The 19,069-nt window shown below is 35.5% G+C and overlaps 1 protein-coding gene and 1 long non-coding RNA gene across 12 annotated transcripts in view; one reads left to right on the forward strand and one right to left on the reverse strand.

Moving 5' to 3' along the window:
• Positions 1-19,069, forward strand: part of TTLL7 (tubulin tyrosine ligase like 7) — a 159,822-nt gene that overhangs the window by 89,877 nt on the left and 50,876 nt on the right. For 9 of the 11 annotated variants that reach the window (XR_002345113.2, XR_002345115.2, XR_002345116.2 and 6 more), the window contains exons 11-17: positions 98-245; positions 330-403; positions 1,448-1,583; positions 9,192-9,278; positions 13,379-13,577; positions 17,561-17,766; positions 18,776-18,910. Coding sequence is in view for 2 of the 11 variants with exons in the window: in XM_021096371.2 (XP_020952030.1) it covers positions 98-245; positions 330-403; positions 1,448-1,583; positions 9,192-9,278; positions 13,379-13,577; positions 17,561-17,766; positions 18,776-18,910 (985 nt within the window). In the remaining 9 variants the exon portion in view is untranslated. Of the gene's footprint in view, positions 1-97; positions 246-329; positions 404-1,447; positions 1,584-9,191; positions 9,279-13,378; positions 13,578-17,560; positions 17,767-18,715; positions 18,911-19,069 lie in introns of all 11 variants that reach the window. The other 2 variants (XR_014807911.1, XR_014807910.1) reach the window with 1 other exon arrangement.
• LOC146402824 (uncharacterized) overlaps positions 7,124-19,069 on the reverse strand; it is a 125,838-nt gene continuing 113,892 nt past the window's right edge. Inside the window, exon 3 of the long non-coding RNA XR_014807916.1 lies at positions 7,124-13,758. This is a non-coding gene — a long non-coding RNA (uncharacterized LOC146402824). The remainder of the gene's footprint in view (positions 13,759-19,069) is intronic.

Below are 19,069 nucleotides of genomic sequence, written 5' to 3' on the forward strand. Positions count from 1 at the left end.
GTCCCCATTGTGTCTCCTCTTCTGCTAATTCTCCTCACAGGGATAAGTTCAGAGCTAATTTGAATTATAGAAGATGGTCTTATGCTTTATATTTTAGGACCAGTGACAAAAGGAGAAACTTGGCTAAACAAAAAGCTGAGGCTCAAAGGAGGCTCTATGGTCAAAATTCAATAAAAAGGCTTTTACCGGGCTCCTCAGACTGGGAACAGCAGAGACACCAGTTGGAAAGGCGGAAAGAAGAGTTGGTATGAAAATTTTAACAACATACCTACAGTTTGAACTGCATAAGTCATTGTCAGGTTTTATTTGTAAAATGTCTTCATTTCTAGAAAGAGAGACTTGCTCAGGTACGGAAGCAGATCTCAAAAGAAGAACATGAAAATCGACACATGGGGAATTATAGGTAACCATGCTTTCATTTTTTTTTTTTTAATAGATCAAAGAAATGAAGTGTCAAAATAAGGTCTGCATTTTTTAACCTTTTAGGCTTATTTTAAGCACTGTTTATTTCATTCTTAGAATGTCCTTTTTGTTTATTTCCAGAAAGATGAGATAGTCTGCAAGTAGATGGTTCAGACTTTCAGAGAGCTCCTGCTGTGACCTTATTTAATTATAATGTACTATTTTGAGAAAGTCAGGTTTCAGGTCTCTTAGTATTCTTTCTGTCAGTTCAAAGTGGTTGGTGTACTTTGTTTTAAATTCAGATATATCAGGATCCAGGCAAATAATGAAAATATTTAAAGGGGCCAGGTATGAGACAATGGAAAGGGGCATGGACTCTGTAGAACTGGACCCCCTGCACAGTATTATGTTTGACAGGAGAGGGGTCCCCCTATGCTCTCTGTGTTCTTGGAAAGATTGCCCCTCCTCCCTACCTTTGACATTGAATGAGCAGAATTAGGAGGATTTGGGATCATGGAGCATCCCATGCTCCTGGGATGATGTTCTTTCCTGGCCTTAATCCTGTCAACAGTAGTGGTAAGAATATGTAGCTTTCACCAAATGCCTACCCAGTTCTCTCTACCAAGAGGGAAATTCCACCATGCCCGCAAAATATCACTAGGATTAACCCCTACATTCTTATGTGATCAATAATCACACTAAGCCTAAAGCTTCCAAATTTTCCCTCATCACCTAAACTCTCTCCAGTAATGCCCAATTGCAATTCTTCAATCACCTCCTCCCAACCAAATATTTATACTGCACCTTCTGGAACTTCATTATTTAATGATAATTCTCTAGATAAACTTCAGTTTGAATGGGTAATGGATGAACATTTATGTATTTCTCATAACTGTATTCACCTTTATTTCTAACCCCTAGTAAAGGGACTGACACAGAGTAGATGGTCAGGGATTATCTATGCAGTTGACCTTAATTCTTGTGCTATGATGGCTTTTTTCGTTTGTTTGTTTAAACAAGCTGGTTTAATCTGATTTTATTGTAGACGCATTTATCCTCCTGAAGATAAAACGCTGCTTGAAAAGTATGAAAATTTGTTGGCTGTTGCTTTTCAGACCTTCCTTTCAGGAAGAGCAGCTTCATTCCAGCGAGAGCTCAATAATCCTTTGAAAAAGATGAAGGTAAAGGAATGAATCTTTATAAAGAAAAAAAAAAAAAAAGAATGAAGCCAAACAATATGTCTTTAGAAACAGCCCACCTTATATCCAGATAGAAAAACATTTTACTTTAAAGATGCACTTTCCTTCCATTTTAACAGTTGGTAATGTTTCATAACCAGCAAAATGATTCCATGAATAAGATGTTGTCTAATAGGACAAATTACACAGTAGAGAATGTTGATATTATGTTTTAATCTATTGTAATAAATATCTTATTACAGAGCTGTGTACATGTAATTGAATAAAAAATAGATTTGAAATAACCTAGTGGTTTGTGATGTTCTCATTATTTGGATTGTAATTAACATCATACAGTATTTTTTCCAGATACTGCATAGACCTGGCATATGAGAAATAACTGAAACACACACACAGCTATCTGTTTACCTTACTAAAAGGTGTTTTAGCTGTCTATTGTGGTGTAATAAACCATTTCATTTATTTGCTCATTATTCTGTAGCCTTGGCTGAGTGGTTCTTTTGCTGAGCTTGCTCGGAGTGAATTATATATTTGTATTTGACTGAAAGCTCAATTGGGGATGGAAATCCAAGATGACTTCACTCGTATGTCTGGTGTCCCAGTTGAGACAGCTGGACCAATCAGGGAGCAGGCTTGGGGTCTCCATGTAAGGGGAAGTAACCAGATCTCTTAACATGATAGCTCAGGGTTCCAAAGGGATCATTTCAAGAGGACAAGCCCAGCATACAGGCACTAATCAAGCTTCTGCTGGCATCATGTTTGCTAATGTCCCATTGGAGAAATGTTTTTATTTCTTGTCTAAACAGTCAGTGGTCTTTAATATGGTTTTCTAGGTAGTCTTTCATATTTACTCATGTGTTTACCCTTTCTTTGTGTTCTTCTTTCCATCATGCAGACCTTTTAAAACTTTATATTTTATATTACTGGAAACCTCCCTAGAGTGATACTCCCAATATCTTAAATACCTGTTAAATGATTAAAAAATCATGATGGAGTTTATTGTATATAGACTTTGCCATGGGCTTTTCACTTAAATTCTGCAACAGAAGGATATAAAGCCATTTTCAAGCTGCCTAGGCCCAGGAGACAGAAGCAGGAGTATTGTATACCTCAGTGCTTCTTTCCTTCAAATTTCCCTCTTTTGACACAGGCAGGCATTTCCACCATTAGAATTATGTTCTCTGGTTTTTGTTTGTTTTTCTTGACCCAGATTGTGAGAGACCTCTGTTCATTTTCCTTCATCTCTTCTATGATGTTATTTATCTCTCCTGTGGATATAGCATCTGTTTCATCTTCTCATCACCCTGCCCCTCTACCTCCACTTTTCTGCTAGAAAGCCTAGACCTAGATTCAAATTCTAGTTCCCCCTTGTGTTAAATTTTGTAATTCGTGGACTAAACTGTTCGATCAATCAGATCACTAAAATAGTAGTATTAAAACTATACTTGACAGGTTGTGAACATAAAATTGGGATTAATTAAAATAGCCTGGTTAAAGTGCCTTGTCACATAATAAATAGGCTTCATATCTTAATTCGCTTCTTTCCTCTGTTCTTCAAAATCTAGTTAAAATGTCACCACTTTGCCTGCTCCATTCCATTGGTCTGTGAGCTTATCCTTATACAACTATCACACAATCTTCCTTACTGTTGCTTTATATTAGCATTGAAATTAGGCAGTGTGAGTCCTCACATTTATTCTTTTAAAAACTCTTTGGCTTTTCTAAGTTCTTCAGTGCTTTCATACAAATTTTAGAATCAGTTTGATTCTAAATTTTGATTAATTTTTTAATTACAAAAGATTTTAATTGGGACTGAAGAACCTATAAAACAATTTCTGAGGAAAACAATACTGCCTTCTGATCCATAAATATGGCATATCTCCTCATCTACTTTGTCTTTAACTGCTATGTTGGTAGTTTTCAGTGTATAGTTCTTGCATATCTTTAAATTCTTAAGTATTTGGTGTTTTTGCTACTGTTGCTGATAATAGTTTGTAATTCTTTTGTTTTTTAAATTTGTTGCTAGAATGTAAATATTGGGTTATTTTTGTATATTGGCCTTATATATAGCATTTTTATATATTGTATTTTTACAAACTGTATTTCAAATTATTATTTTTTGATTTTTGGTTACTTTGAAGTTTGTTGCTTAATACATTTTAAAAGTTCCAGTTTCGGAGTTCTGTCATGGCGCAGCAGAAACAAATCTGATCAGGAACCACGAGGTTGCGGGTTCGATCCCTGGTCTTGCTCAGTGGGTTAAGGATCAGGTGTTGCCATAAGCTGTGGTGTAGGTTGCAGACGCAGCTCAGATCTGGTGTTGCTATGGCTGTGGTGTAGGCTGGCAGCTGTAGCTCCAGTCGGACCCCTGGCCTGGGAATCTCCATATGCTGCAGATGTGCGGCCCTAAAAAGCCAAAAAAACAAAAACAAAAACAAAAAAACCCCAAAACTTCCAGTTTTATTTTTGGTAAGAACTTCTAGTTTAGCTCATTGGTGTTAGAAAACATATTCTCATTTCTGTCTTGTAAAATAGTGACTTGCTTTAACTCAATATAGTGCTTATTTTAGTGAATGTCTTAAATCTACTTGAAAATAATGTGTCTGCTATGGTGATGGTTATAGAGTTTTATGCATATAATTTAAGTAAATTTGGCTATTAGAGTTTTTCAGATATTCTATAACCTTTCTAATTTTGGGGCTTGCTTTTTCTAGCAATACTGAGAGATGTTTTTGTTTCATACACTTTGAAGTTACAGCATTGTCTTTTTAATGAATTTATCCTTTATGTTTTATCATTATGAAATGTTGAAATGTTTATCTTTCTCTTGGGTAATATATCTTCACTTGAAATTTACTTTGTGTGATTAATATAGCCATAGTAGTTTCTTTTTTATGATTACTGGTTTGGTGGCATATCTTTTCCATCCATTTTTCATCCCATCTGTGTTCTCTTACATTTAAAATATCTCTGGGAAATAGCATATAATTGGGTCATATTTGTTTTAAAATCTCTCCTGTCACTATTTTTTTAATCATTTCACATGTTTATTTATATCCCCCCTTTTGCTATCTGTTCTGTATTTATCCCACCTATTCATTATTTCAGTGTTGCTTCTCTCCATTTTTTTTTTAAATCAATGACTCTTCTATTATACTATTTTATCTTTTCTAATTGGCTTTTAGTTATATTTCTAACATGATTTTTTTTCTCAGTAGAAATTATAGCATGCTTCCTTTAATCATATCACATATTTACTCCTTTTGTGTTCTTCATTCCTTCATATGGATTCATGCTTCTGACAAAGGGCATCTTCCTTCAGTTTGAAGAAACTGCTTTTAGTATTTCATATTCCTTGTAGTGTGAGTGTGGTCATGGTGAATTCTCTCTCTCTCTCTTTTTGTAATTGTCATTTATTCTGCTTTTACTTAAAATGATGCTTTAACTGGGTATAGAATTCTGTCTTGGCAGGTTTTTTGTTTTGTTTTGCTTTGGTTATGCCTGCATCATATAAAAGTTTTCTCAGGCCAGGAGTTGAACCCACTTCATGGCAGTGACCCAAGCCTTAGTGATAGCTCTGGATCCTTAACCAGATGTACCACAAGAGAACACTTTGGGAGGCTTTTTATTCCAGCATACCTGAATGTCATATGTTTTTGTCCTGCTGCTTTTTTCTTTATTTTCAAAATTTTGAATTTGATGTGTCTATGTGTGGTTTTCTTTGTCTTCACCCTGCTCATAGTTTTCTTAACTTCCTGAAGCTGTGGGTTCATCTCTTTAATTGGTTTTAGAAATTTTTCCTTTGTTCATATTTTTTTCCTGGCTTACTTTGTATATTGTCTTTTTATGGGACTCTAATTATACATATTAGATCATTGGGCAGCATCTCGTATGCACTTGGACCTATGTATCCACCGGTTCTGCATCTGTGGATTCAACCAAATATAGAGTAAAGTATTTTTAAAAAGTTCCAGAAAGTTCCAAAGAGCAAAATTTGAATTTGGCATTTCCCAACAACTACTTACACAGCACTTGTGTTCTATTTACAGCTATTTACATGGCATTTACTTTGTGTTATATTGTAATACATAGGCAATCTAGAGATAATTTAAAGTATACAGGAGGATGTGTGTAGGTTATATGCAAATACTGTACCAATTTATATGAGGAAGTTGAGCACCCACAGATTTTGGTATCTGCAAGAGGTCCTGGAACCAATCTCCATGGACGCTGAGGGAAGATGTATTTCTGATGCTCTGTTCTAGTTTCCTCTCACTCTTTCTCTCTCCCCTCATCACTCTTGCTATTTCACTCCCTTGCTCTTTCTGTCCTTCAGTTTGGATAATTTCTATTGACATATCTTTGCTGTATCCAGTCTGCCAATAAGCCTATCCAATCACTTCTTAATTTTAGATGATATTCAAGAATGTCAAGAATGTCCATTTAGCTTTTTGAATTCTGTTTTTCTGTTAAAATTCTTCATCTTTCATTCATTTTGTTCATTTTCTCTATCACTTTTATTTAACATGTATGTAATGGTTATTTTAAAATCCTTGTCTATTAATTTTAACATCTGGACCATTTATGGACTTGCTTTTATTGATTTTTTTTCCTTTTGATTATGGGTCATGTTTTTATGTTAGTTTGAATGTCCTATGATTTTTATTTGTTCTACAGACATTGTATATTAAAAAATCATGTAGCTCCAATTGCGGCCCAGTGGTAGCAAATCCAATTAGTGTCCATAAGGAGGAGGGTTTGACCCATGGCCTCCCTCAGTGGTTTAAGGATCTGGCATTGCTGTGGCTGTGGCATAGGCTGGGAGCCACAGCTCCAATCTGACCCCTAGCCTGGGAACTTTCATAGGTGTGGCCCTAAAAAAAATCATAAAAATTGAACTGATATTATTTTGCCCACAAGAAAGCATATCTTTCTTCTTCAGGGCACTAGGGTCAGGGGCTAATCACTTTGAGCCAAAGAAAAGTTTTAAAAAAGCAAAAATCAACAAATCAGCCTTCATCAAACTTAAAAGTTTCTGCACAGCAAAAGAAACAACAGAATGAAAAGGCAGCCTATATAATGGGAGAAAATTTTTGCAAAACATATATAGGATAAAGGTAAGGAACTCATACAACTCAATAACACAAAAATACAAACATTAAAATGAGCATAGGGACTAAATAGACAAATTTCCAAAGAAGAAACCCCAGGGGCCAACAGGCATATGAAAAGATACTTAACATCACTAGTCATCAGGGAAGTGAAAATCAAAACCACAATGAAATATCGCCTCACACTTGTTGGAATGGTCATCATCAAGAAGACAAGAGGTAACAAGTGTTGGTAATAAGATGGAGAAAAGGGGATCCTTGTACTCTTATTGGTGGGAATGTAAATTTGTTCAGCCACTAAGGAAAAGAATGTGGAGGTTCTGCAAAAAACTAAAAATAGATGTACGATATGATCCAGCAATTCCATTTAGGGGTATACCCAAAGGAAATGAAAACAAGATAACAGAGAGATAAATGCACTCCCATATTTATTGCAGCATAATTCACAGTAGCCAAGTTATGGAAACAACCTAAGTGCCCATCAGTGGATGAATGGATAAAGATGATGTGATATTCAGGCATGAGAAAGAAGGAAATCCTGCTATTTGTGACAACATGGATGGACCTTGAGGACGTTATGCTAAGTGAAATAAGTCAGAGAAAGACAAATACTATATGATATCACTTATATGTGGAATCTGAAAAAGTCAGATGCATGAAAACAGAGAGTAAAATGGTGTTTACCATCGCTGGGGGTGTGGGGAAATAGGGGAGATGTCATTTAAGGGTACAGTCTTATAACTAGTAGTAAATACGTCCTAGGGTTCTAATGCCACAGTGTAGTGAACATAGACAATGATATTCTTATCATTAAAGCTATTTACTTCAATTATTTCAATCACAAGAAAGACATAATTTTGTGATAGAGGAACTATTGTTAAAATGAAAATTATATTAAATATATAAATGTATTAAATCAACATGTTTAATACTTTATACAATGATATATATCAATATATTTCAACTAAAAAGTTAAAAATAAAAGTTGATCTGGGCTTAGGCTGGATTGTAGAAATTTGCTTTAGTTTACCTCTGGTGCCTAAGGCCTTGAGGGTGAAATCTATTCAGTGTCTATTATAAGCCTCATTCTCTATTGATATCTAAGAACTGTAAGACTACAGAGAATTATTTCTGGTTTTCCATCCATGCCTCTATCCTATTCCACTTGCTATTGGAGAGTCCCAACAGGTGAAGAGAACAAATTCTGTGGGGCTTCTCTGCCACACTAGCCCATATGACCTTTGAAAACTCCATTAAAAAATAAAACAAAACAAAACTCCATTAAATTCTCTATCCCCACAGAATCTCTCTGCCTGATCTCTGCTCATCTGTATCTGGAAGTGACGAATGACCCCAAAGTAGAAAGTTGCCACTTATCATCTAGAGAATAGTTTTCCATCTCTGTTATAATTCCTTTTATACCTCTTTTATCCACAGCTATCTGATGTCTTAAAAATATCATTGTTTAGTTTATCATCTTTTATTAGGTATTATGATGAGTATATTCTATGATGAGGTCATTTGTCTATATGATCTTCTTTTTCCTAAGCAGAAGAACTCCTTACTTGTTATCTGTCTTGTGCTGCTGTCTTTGGAATGCATTGTAAGATTATTATTTAATCAAAACTTTATAACAAGAGTATTTTGGCTCTTTAATAGCTAAATATTAGATTGGTATGAAGAGTAAATTATTTTACAAATTTCCATTGCACAGGGAGATTTCTTGTTTCTTTAACTTCCCCATCTTTTTAAAAAGAAACACAGATATAAATCCTAGATGTATAAATGAAGATGTGATTTTTCATTGAATAAATAACTCAATGAAGCAGTAGACTGTACCTCTTTTAGTACAGCTATTATACTCCTATTTCTTTGGTTTGCTCAAGGTCCACTGGGTGTATGTTTTTAGCACTTTACCCTATGACTTCAAAATGACTCGAAGCGCACAAGAGAAGGTATTAAGCCTATACAATGAAAACCTTTCATAAAATTCTAAAGATACTCTTCTGCAATAGTTAAAAATTTGAAAGTTTTATTAAGTTGTACCCATTAACTAAATACTAACATTAAATTGTTCTAAACGAAACTATTAGGTCAATCATCAGTTTTCCGTCTGAAGTTCCGATATTATTTTGCACTACTCAGTAAGGAAATGATTGATGAAATTGTGGTCTGGAACTTTTCAAAAAGTTAAAGTGTCTAATAGGGTAATTTATTGTACTATTCTAAGATTTTAATGGTATACTAGCACATAACTATATTTGCTTATGAAAATCAATATATAATAGATTTCAGCTATTATTTTTATTGCCATGTTTTAGTGAAAGTTTCTTCTAGATAGTTTGCCATGACCCTTTATTTCTCATTTAATCTTTTGCTAATTAGTTTTAGGAGTCCTTACACACAAGCTTAATGAACTTGGAAAAATTCTGAAGTCCATTAGTGATCATGATTTTAATTAAACAAATTTTTTTTTAAGGAGGAAGATATTTTGGATCTTCTGGAGCAATGTGAAATTGATGATGAAAAGCTGATGGGCAAAACTGCCAAGCCTCGAGGACTGAAGGTACAGTACCCCTACCTTCCTTAATATCAAAGCAGATTCTCCCAGGTAGAGCTGAATTTTCCTTCATATTTCTCACTATAAGAATGACTGATGCCACTTTTAAGGAACCTTGTGGACTATGCAGACTAAATTTCTAGTGATGACGTTATCTTATACTCAGGAGAAGCTTTGTTTTGTTACTTTCCCTCATCTTCTGATTCTTTCCCTAATCCAGTGAAAGCCTTTTAAGTTGGGGCCATGCTGGACCTAGAATTGGTACCCTCATTCTTTACTCAGTGCTGTTTTCCTTATATCCCCAGACATGTAGTTATCAGAGACATATAGCATGATAGATAAAGCAAATCATGACTCTAGAGCTTCTAATTGGGAGCCTCATCTTTTGCTGGCCCAGCAGTATTGAAATCGTGTTATGTAAAATAGTTACAGCTTCTAGGGATACCTAGAAGGCTGTCATGTTGGCAAAAATAGGCAGGTGTTTGCTTTACCTTCATCTTTTCTGGGGTGATGACCTCCACATGTTCCTATGTCAAAGTCCTTGCTAGTGGAGTAGGAAAGGGTTGAATCTATAAAATCTTAGAAATTTTTTCATTCTGCTTTTTTTTCCACTCAACATTTTGGCAGCACTAATCTATGACTATCTCATTGAACACTTCATGTTCTGTCATGCTTTCATGCTATTTCTGTGCACCAGCAGTATCTGCCTATGAAAAAAAAATTTCATTCATTGCTTGATAGATTAGACCCCCCTCCTAATCCAGCTGAAGCATTGTTGCCTTTGTGAAATCTTCCCTACTTCCCCAAGTTAGACTTAGATCTTCCACCTCTCCTTCTGTTGCTGCACCACAAACAGAACTTTAAAGAGCAGTTGTGACAAATAATTGTTTGCATCAGTATGAGCTCTTAAGTTCCTTGAAGATAGGAGATATTTTTCATCTTTACATCACAAACACCTAGCCACTTAACAGGTCCTCAAAGCCATTAATAAGATTTGCTGAATGTGTCCACAAGGACTTTACTGACTGGTGGAAGACCAGATTGGTGAACCAAAAACCAGGGCATACTGTGGCAAGTACTATAATTAAGGGAGTGGAAAGTGCTACAGCAGCGTAGAGAAAAAAGGGATTGGTGTGCCGTGGATGCCTTCATGAAGGAAGCGCCATTTCAACTGGGTCTTGAAAAATGAGTAGTGCTCTAAACGTTCAAGAAGACTGGAAGGACCTTTGGGGTAGAGGGAACATTGAAAGCAAATACATGGAGGTGTGATGCTGCATAGGGTGTTGGAGAAACAACAAAGAATTTGGTATGACTCAGTGGAAGATTCTCAGAGAGTAAATTGGTGCAAGATGGACCTGATGAAAGATGCATATCTGGTGGTGATCAGAGGCCTTGGATAGCACGTACTTTTCTGTTGAATTATGTGTTCTTAATTGAAGAAATGGAGAAGATGTTGGTAATTTCTTTGAAACAAATCTATTTTTAGAGTGTCTATTTTTAAAGTGAATACCTTTACAAGTTATCATTTCATTTTGGAAAACATTGGGAAATTTCTGAACTTTGTATATTAATTATTTAGCAATTTGGCAAAGCAGATGTGAGGCAACCTGGGGGCATGATGTTCATGGCAGATTGGCAAATGCAAAGGCCTTAAGTCAGCCATCTAAGGTCTTATATTTCCCTTTGCTTCATCAAATAAGGTGTATCATTCAGATAAAAATATGACCTTGTAGATGACAGAATTCACACTGTGTATTTATTCAACCCCTCTTATTCCAGGCAAATAGTAGGAATTAGCAGTGTGTTTGTTTAAATGAAATTAATTGGTTAGTTCCTTCAGTTATTAATGGCAGAAATATTTCACAGTGTTGAAAGCTGCATAATCAGTCTGAAGCAAAATTGTTGTCTTATAACTTCTAACCTTATGTACACCAAGGGTCTGGAGTGAGCCAAACTTCAAAGTAAGCTTTCATTTTTAAAGGGATGTTATTGCATGCCAAACATTGATTTCCAGTGTCGTCACTGGTAGAATAATTGAAGGTAATTAAGGTTAGATGAAACTTATACTGGGAGAAATAACTTATTTGAGAATCTAAGAAATATTAATTAACTATATGAGTAATATCAAATAAAGTATTAACATTGTTCTTCAGCCAACTGATAGGTACATTGGTATTTGTTTTATTATTCTTTGTGCCATTTATATATTTTTAATATATAACCCAGTTCATAATAAAATTGGGCATAAAAATAAATAGTATGATTTGTGTTACACATCAATGCCAGTTTACAAATTCTATTTTGTAGCTAAAGCACTGTTTGGAGTTTATGTTGCTATGGTTTCTTATTAATTATTGCTTGAACAATGTGTTGGTTAGCAAGTCCCAAATGCATATATGACATAAAGGTTCACCTATCCATTTCCATTTGTGATTCTTTATAGGATTGAATAACTCATTACGTAGTCAAGCTCCTTAAGAAACTTTAAAGCTATTTGCCTACATGAAGGCAGGCACCACTAGCAAGCCTGATTGTGCCACTGTTTCTTCTGGGTATGCTAGACTTCTGAAGAAACATCCTTCCTCTAGAATTCCTAATCCCCCAAACTATCAAAATGTTTGATGATTGTGTTACTGGTAAATGTTTTTACACATAGCTCTTTGAATATTGTTAGTGCTGAGTAAATATTAGACTATCAAAAGGAGAACATTCTTTTAAATGCAGGTTGGTACCTTAGTGTATTAAACGGCTTCCCTGCTTTGGTTATTTTTCATCTGTTGCTAAGACAGTAACTTTCAGAAGATCCTGCTTTGACTTACAATGTGTTCCAGGCACTTTGTGAAGTGCTATTTCTCTCTTTGTATTTTATCCTGCACTGTTACATGAAAGGATTCACCTTATTTCACCGAAATCCCAGGGTAATTAAGGATTTCATTATGGTCCATGCTAACATCAAAACATTTTTGTTTGATTTAACAGAGAACAAGAAACTAGTATACAACTACAGGAACCTTTCCCAGCAGGAATGAGAGGCATATGGCATGTATGATATAGCCTCTTAAGATGACAGAGTTACAAAACTGTCCATTTCTTGATGGTGCACATGCTTTCTGAAGTGAAGTTGTCCCACTTCCTTTATCTTTCATTCCTTCAGCTGGCATCATTGGAAACACATTGATTGGGAAACTGGGAGAGAAGTGATTCTAATGGAGATATTAGAACCTGATAGCATGGCACTTTGAATCCTTACAGATTTATCCTTACATGTGGCACTTATCCTCTAAAAAATTTATGCCACCCTGATTTTTACATTATATCTCTCTTTTTTAAAAGTAGCATGAGCAGTGTAAAAGAACGGTGCTCCATTATGACTAGGCCCTGTGTGTCAGAGTCAGGAATCCTCCAAGACATGAGTTTGTACATAGCCAATTTGGAAAGTGGGTAATTAACTGAAAAATTTATTTCTAAAAATGACTACAGTGAAATTAGACATGTGAGGAATACCTTGGTTCTTGTTGCACAGTATCTGAGTGGACAGGCTCATAGGCTCTGTTTTAAGATACGACTTACTTTATAGTGAATTATTTTATAATGGTTTATATAAATGCTGCTTTCCCCTTCCTTCCTTCCTTCCTTCTCTTATTCCTCCTTCCTCTCCTCTCTCTCATAAGCATGCACACATGCACATTTATTGAGTGATTTTGAACATTAGGGATAAAACAAAGGTATGTCTCTGAGTCTTGATGAGCAATGAGTAATCCCTCTGCCTGGAACACAGAGAAAAGCTGATTATGTGTGGTTTGTATGTTTTATCTCAAACATTTTGTCTTTATTTTGTGATTCTTTGGGCTACTTTGGTCCTTTGTTTAAATCATGCTGAAACAGCATTTTACTCTTCATGACTGACCTTTATCATTTAAGAAAGACTATTTCACAGAAACAGAACAATTAGTGAATAGCATTGTAGCAACAGTACTCGGGGAGGTTGATTTTTTGAGGCTTAAGTGAAAGGCAGTAATCATAAGCAGAGAATTAAAAATAGTAACTAATCATATTAATAAGCCTTTTTGAATTCTAACAAAATAACACATTTCCTTCTATTTTAGCCTCTGTCTTCCATGCCTGAGAGCAGTGAGATGATGAAAAGACAGAAGTACTATAGCAGTGACAGCAGCTATGGTAGCAGCAGCAGCTCTTCAGAATCAGAAGACAATGGAAAGGAAGAGTACCAAAACAAGAAAAGAGAAAAGCAAGTTACATATAATCTTAAACAGTCCAACCACTACAAATTAATCCAACAGTCCAGTAAGTTAATTTCTTCTAATGTAGTTGTTATGTGAAGAATTACGGAACTGAAATTATCGAACTCAATAAAAAGACCTTGGGCCAAATGAACCCTTGTGTGTGAGGAGACCTGGATTCCATCCCACTTCCTTCTCCAGCTGGACCCCCCGTTAGGTTTGGATCCCCCAATTCCTTTCAGAGTCTGCAAACAGAAAACAAACGAGTTCAATTAAGGATCTCTATAGTTCCTACTTCTATATCTCAAAGCTTTTGCCAAGTCCTAGATTTCTGCATGGACTTTTTAAAAATGTGCTTCCTGGTTGATCTGCGGATTGCACTCTCTTTTAAGCCAAAATATTCTGTCATTCCGTCCCCGACTCTGTCACTCATTTTGTTTTATATTCTCGCCTATTTTTTTTTTAAATGTGTGTATCTCTCTAGGCATTTGACTTGAATGTGTCTGTGAGCCACAAAACTGTGGAATAGTTGAAGTTTAGTTCCCTCCCGTTTCCATCACGGGTAAGCACCTGCCAGGGCTTTTGGTGTACAGGAAGTGAGTGTTCAGAAGAGAGAACAAACAGCTTCTCCATCTCCTTCCCTTCCCTCTTTCTTTTTCCCTTTTTCTTCTTTTTCTCCCCCCATTTTTCTCTCTCCTCCAGTCTCCTGTCTTTTGTTCCTTCTTTGATCCCAAGGCCCACTGTTGTGTCCTTCATCCCCAGATATCCAGTGCAGTACTGCTGTTGCCCAAGCTCCATTGGATACCCCTTCCTGAGGCTGCCCCCCTGTGCAGGACTTTTCTTAGCTTCTGCCTCTCATTTCCTTGTTGGCTTTGTTGTCCATTGTCCTAGGGCTCCACAGAGGAATCCCTTCAATCATGCAATAAACACATTTGTGGGCCTTTGTGACTCGATCTCCAGCAATAGTTTCATATGTTAGTTTCCTGAAAATGTTTAGTTTTAAATTTGGCCTTCCCTGCTTATGGGAAAATGCATAAGGAATACAGAACAAACAGATGAAGGTGTTTAAGGGCCTTTCTTTTACTTCCAAATTATTCCATAAAGATACATGCTAATGTGCCTGTCTTTAAGGGTATGTATATGTGTTTGGAGGGGAAAATATGTATTATGTTCTATTTCATTTGTTTACTCATTTCATGTACGTTTATTGAGACCTATTCCAGAGTTTGTAAGGTATTTTATCCATTATTTCCTTTTTTCTTAAAGATTTGTTAAGTACTTTCAGTGTGTCTCTGTGTAAGCATGGCTCTGATTTCTCTTTTAGAAGTTGTCATTGTTCTACCCAGTTTCCATCAGTTTTTAAGCCTCTTTTCTATTGGCTAATGTGTGCATCCCTAACAGCAAGAACTGTCAGAGGATTAGGGTAGGAGTGAGAAAAAAAATTGCTGGGGTTCCTATAGCTCTGAGATTTTTCTTTGTTCCCAGACAAATAGGTTAATAAATAGAGATTAGACAGTGTACTAAAATGTTTTTAAGTATAAACTCACATTTTAAAGCTATATTTAAAATTTTTTTCTATTATAGTTGATTTACAGTGTTCTGTCAATTTCTGCTATAGATCAAAGTGACCCAGTTACACAAATACATACTTTTTTTTTTTTTCTGTCTTTTTAGAGCCACATCCGTGGTATATGGATGTTCCTAGCCTAGGGGTCAAATCGGAGATACAGCTCCCGGCCTACACCACAGCCACAGCAATGTGGGATCCGAGACACATCTGCAACCTGCATCACATATCACAGCAACACCGGATCCTTAACCCACTGAACAAGGCCAGGGATTGAACCCACATCCTCATGGATACTAGTCTGGTTCATTACCACTGAGCCTTGATGGAAATTCCCTATACATACATTCTTTTTCTCACATTATCTACCATCATGTTCCATCACAAGCGATTGGATATAATTTTCTGTGCTATACAGCATGATCTCATTGCCTCTCTAACCCTAACCCTAACCCTAACTCCAAATGCAATCATTTGCATCTACCTTAAACCTATATATATTTTTTTCAGTTATATTTTTCCTTATTCATTCCATTTTTTTATATTAGGAATTGTAACAAGAATTTCAATTTGTTGTCTATTCTGTCTTTAATCTTAACGCTACCAAATATTATAGCCACAAACTCTTTGAGTTTTCTCTCCAAAGGGTTGTTGATAACCAAGAACAAGATCCAGATGATGTATAACACTTTCTGTTGTAGATAGTAACTCAGGAATTTTAAACCTGTTACCGTCCCAAAGGATATATTTAGGTTTGATATACGGCAGTCCTATGCAGAAGTATTTTTTCTCAAATAATTTGTGTATGCAAGTTTCAACTATTTTTTTTTGATTTTCTTAAATATCATTGGCATGTCTAGCTCTTTCATTATTTTGTCTGAATTTCCAGTGTACGCAGAGGAAAAAAATGGGAATCTGTTGTGTTTCAAAGGAAAGGATATTTCTTTCTGCACCTATGATCTGGTTATACATGTCCAAACCATCACCTAAGCCCTTGAAGGGAGCAGGGCCAAGGTGTAGGTAATAGAACATGCTTTATTGAGGGTATGTTCTTAGTAGAAGATTGGCCCTCACACAGTCCTTTTTAGAAGCACTGTCCATTCAGAAGGACTAGTACGACTTTCAAGTTCAAAAGAAAGTTAATAGTTGGAACAAATGGAAGGTTTTTTTTTTTGTTTTTTGTTTTTTTTAAAAAAACGTCTTTTATAGCTTGAATGAGTATACTTTTTTGTACTCTCCAGAACCAAATGAGGACTATTAGGCTTATCATCAATTCAAAATTTCCCTTAGAAATACATCCCTGAATGTAAGGTTCTTGTCCATTGCCTTTATAAAGGTTTAAATTTTTTTCAACAGCTAATGAAGAGAAATATTTGGGTATTCAACCTGCCTTCATGTGAGTTTTATTAAATTATTTAATTAATGAAGATTGATATATTTCCTGAGCAGAGAGAGAATATATAACAGAGGGTATATAGACTATATGAACATAAAAAGATAAAAACATTGATAATATTGAGTGACATTCTGTTTTTCTGTGTCAGGAATCGAAATTCACCTGGAACAACTGTTTCTGTTTTTTAAATGTTATCGCCATGGAGGAAGATATTCTATGGTTTTTCCTGGTTGTTCTGAGAATAACCCATTAGATCCAGATATTTTTTTCCCTTCACTTAACTCTTTTACTGTGGGAATTTAAATCTAATTTTTAAAATTCTTCTGTCCTGTGAATAAGATTTATCTGTCTAGTACTACTCTTATAATATCCAGTTATATATTTAAACTCCTTTAGGATAATCTTTGTTTATCTTCTGTTTTATTATCATTTTTTTTCTCATGGGCCCTAAATTTTATAAAATCCATTTATCCTAGCCATTATATAGACTCCTATCTATTTTCCCTCATGAATCCTGCTGTAAAATATTCTATTTCTAACCTATACACAAATGCTAATAAGTGATCAACCTAGTCCAGCTATAGTAGATGGTATCATGATATTTTAAGAAAGGGGAGGGGGACTGGCATTGTCAGGATTTAAATCTGAGCCTGGCTACTTTCTTGTCATGTGACCTTGAGAAAGTTCTTTCTCTGAGCCTTCAGGCAATGGAGGCTCATACTTCAGAGGGTTTCTATGAGAATAAAGATAAAAGTGTAGCACCTAGCATGATGCCTGGTTTATAGAAGGTGCTCTATACATGTTAGTTTTCCTTTCTTCTGGTCCTTTCATTATTCAAGAATAGAACATTGAAGTACTGTTTAAGTATTATTTCATGATAGCCATTCTTCATACATAACAGGGGTTCTGTACCAGGTTCACTGTTTACATTGAAGAATTAACTTCAAACTCATATTCTCATGATGATGCCTATACTTTGACATTTATTGCCACACTGCTAATTGTTGGTTTGTATAGACCCAGTACAGTGGAGAACTTCTGCTAATTCTGCTACTATGTGAACCCTCTTCTCCACCATCCATAGGCTCCATAAGGCGTTCAGTCAGTTGCCCTCGGTCCATCTCATCTCAGTCACCATCCAGTGTGGACAACCGCCCCTTTTCTGCTCAACAAATGATATCAGCATCCCGGCCAACATCAGGGTCTCGGTCACATTCTTTAAACCGTGCTTCTTCCTACACGAGGCATATGCCTCACAGTAATGATGCCAGCTCCACTAGCTCTCCCATGGTAAGCCTAAGTCATCTGTCTTGCTCCTCTGAGATTAGCGCCGTACCCAAGATTCAGGTAGCAGAGGGGTTAGCCAGGAGGAGGACAGATTGAACTTCAGATCCTTCTGATAATTCAACTCATGGTCTCCTGGAATTTGGATTATTTATCTTTCTTCACCTATAACTGAGTATGGACTCTTAAAACACAGACTTGACTGTATCATAGAACTTGAGGATGAATACTGATAAGAGGACTTTATTTTCCATTTGCTAAGGGAGTAGGATAATGCTGTTTAAAATCATCTGAGTAAATATGTGGTTTCGCAGTATATGATGCAGTATATCTGTAAATCTGGGGATGTTTGATGTATGGAAAATTTTCTTTAATGGGACTAGGGTTGATAGGTTAAAAAATAAACCATTGATAAGTTATCCATATAGCCCTGAAGTACAACATTGTCTATAATATTTCCTGTTTATTAACATATTAGTATTAGTTGTGTATGTATATTTCTTAGAATAAATCCCAGAGATTCAATATTGAGGAAGTCAGTGGATTTATTTTTCAGCCAGGATTACTTGTCAATGCTCAAATAGTTATCTCCCTGTACCTTCACATAAACCAGAGGCTTATTTAATTTGTTTATTTAATGTGGTTGATGCTTCTAAAGAGAAAAGTCTGAAGAATATAAGTGAATGAATTTCACTTGATTATAATGAATGCTTTTTTTTTTCTAATCAGTAATTGCCTAAGGTATATGTAGGAAATGAAACTGACCAGGAAGTCTTTTTTTAAACACATAAAATACAGCTCTGTAGAAATGTGAAAGACACTCTAGGGAAATCATATCTATTTAATCCTAAGAATTTAATGCTGAGAAAAAATGTAAAAACATTATTTTCTTTCTTTTTCATTGTTATCTTTTTCAATTAAAAGTGCATCATTTTTACCTAGAAATGTCTTTCAGATTATAGTGGCACAATGAAATAAGACCCCCTCCAAATATCTGTATTCTTTCAAATTTAAGTGTGAGTCTTTGCGGCAACTGAGAACAAAAGAACAAGAAGATGATCTAACAAGTCAGACCTTATTTGTTCTCAAGGACATGAAGATCCGGTTTCCAGGAAAATCAGATGCAGAATCATTACTTCTGATAGAGGATGTGAGTATTTGGTGTATACAAAATTCTAAGAGTGCATACATTTTTATTCTTCTTCGTAAAACATTAAAATTTATTTCCTTTTTTTTTTTTTTTTTTTTTTTTGCTTTTTAGGGCCGCACCTGCGACATATGAAATTTCCCATGCTAGGGGTCAAATCAG

Source organism: Sus scrofa, chromosome 6 (assembly GCF_054392235.1).
Source record: "Sus scrofa isolate SSC_HxYL_T2T_F1_AM1 chromosome 6, Sscrofa_HxYL_maternal_Yorkshire_Landrace_v2.0, whole genome shotgun sequence".
NCBI classification, from domain to species: Eukaryota; Metazoa; Chordata; class Mammalia; order Artiodactyla; family Suidae; genus Sus; species Sus scrofa.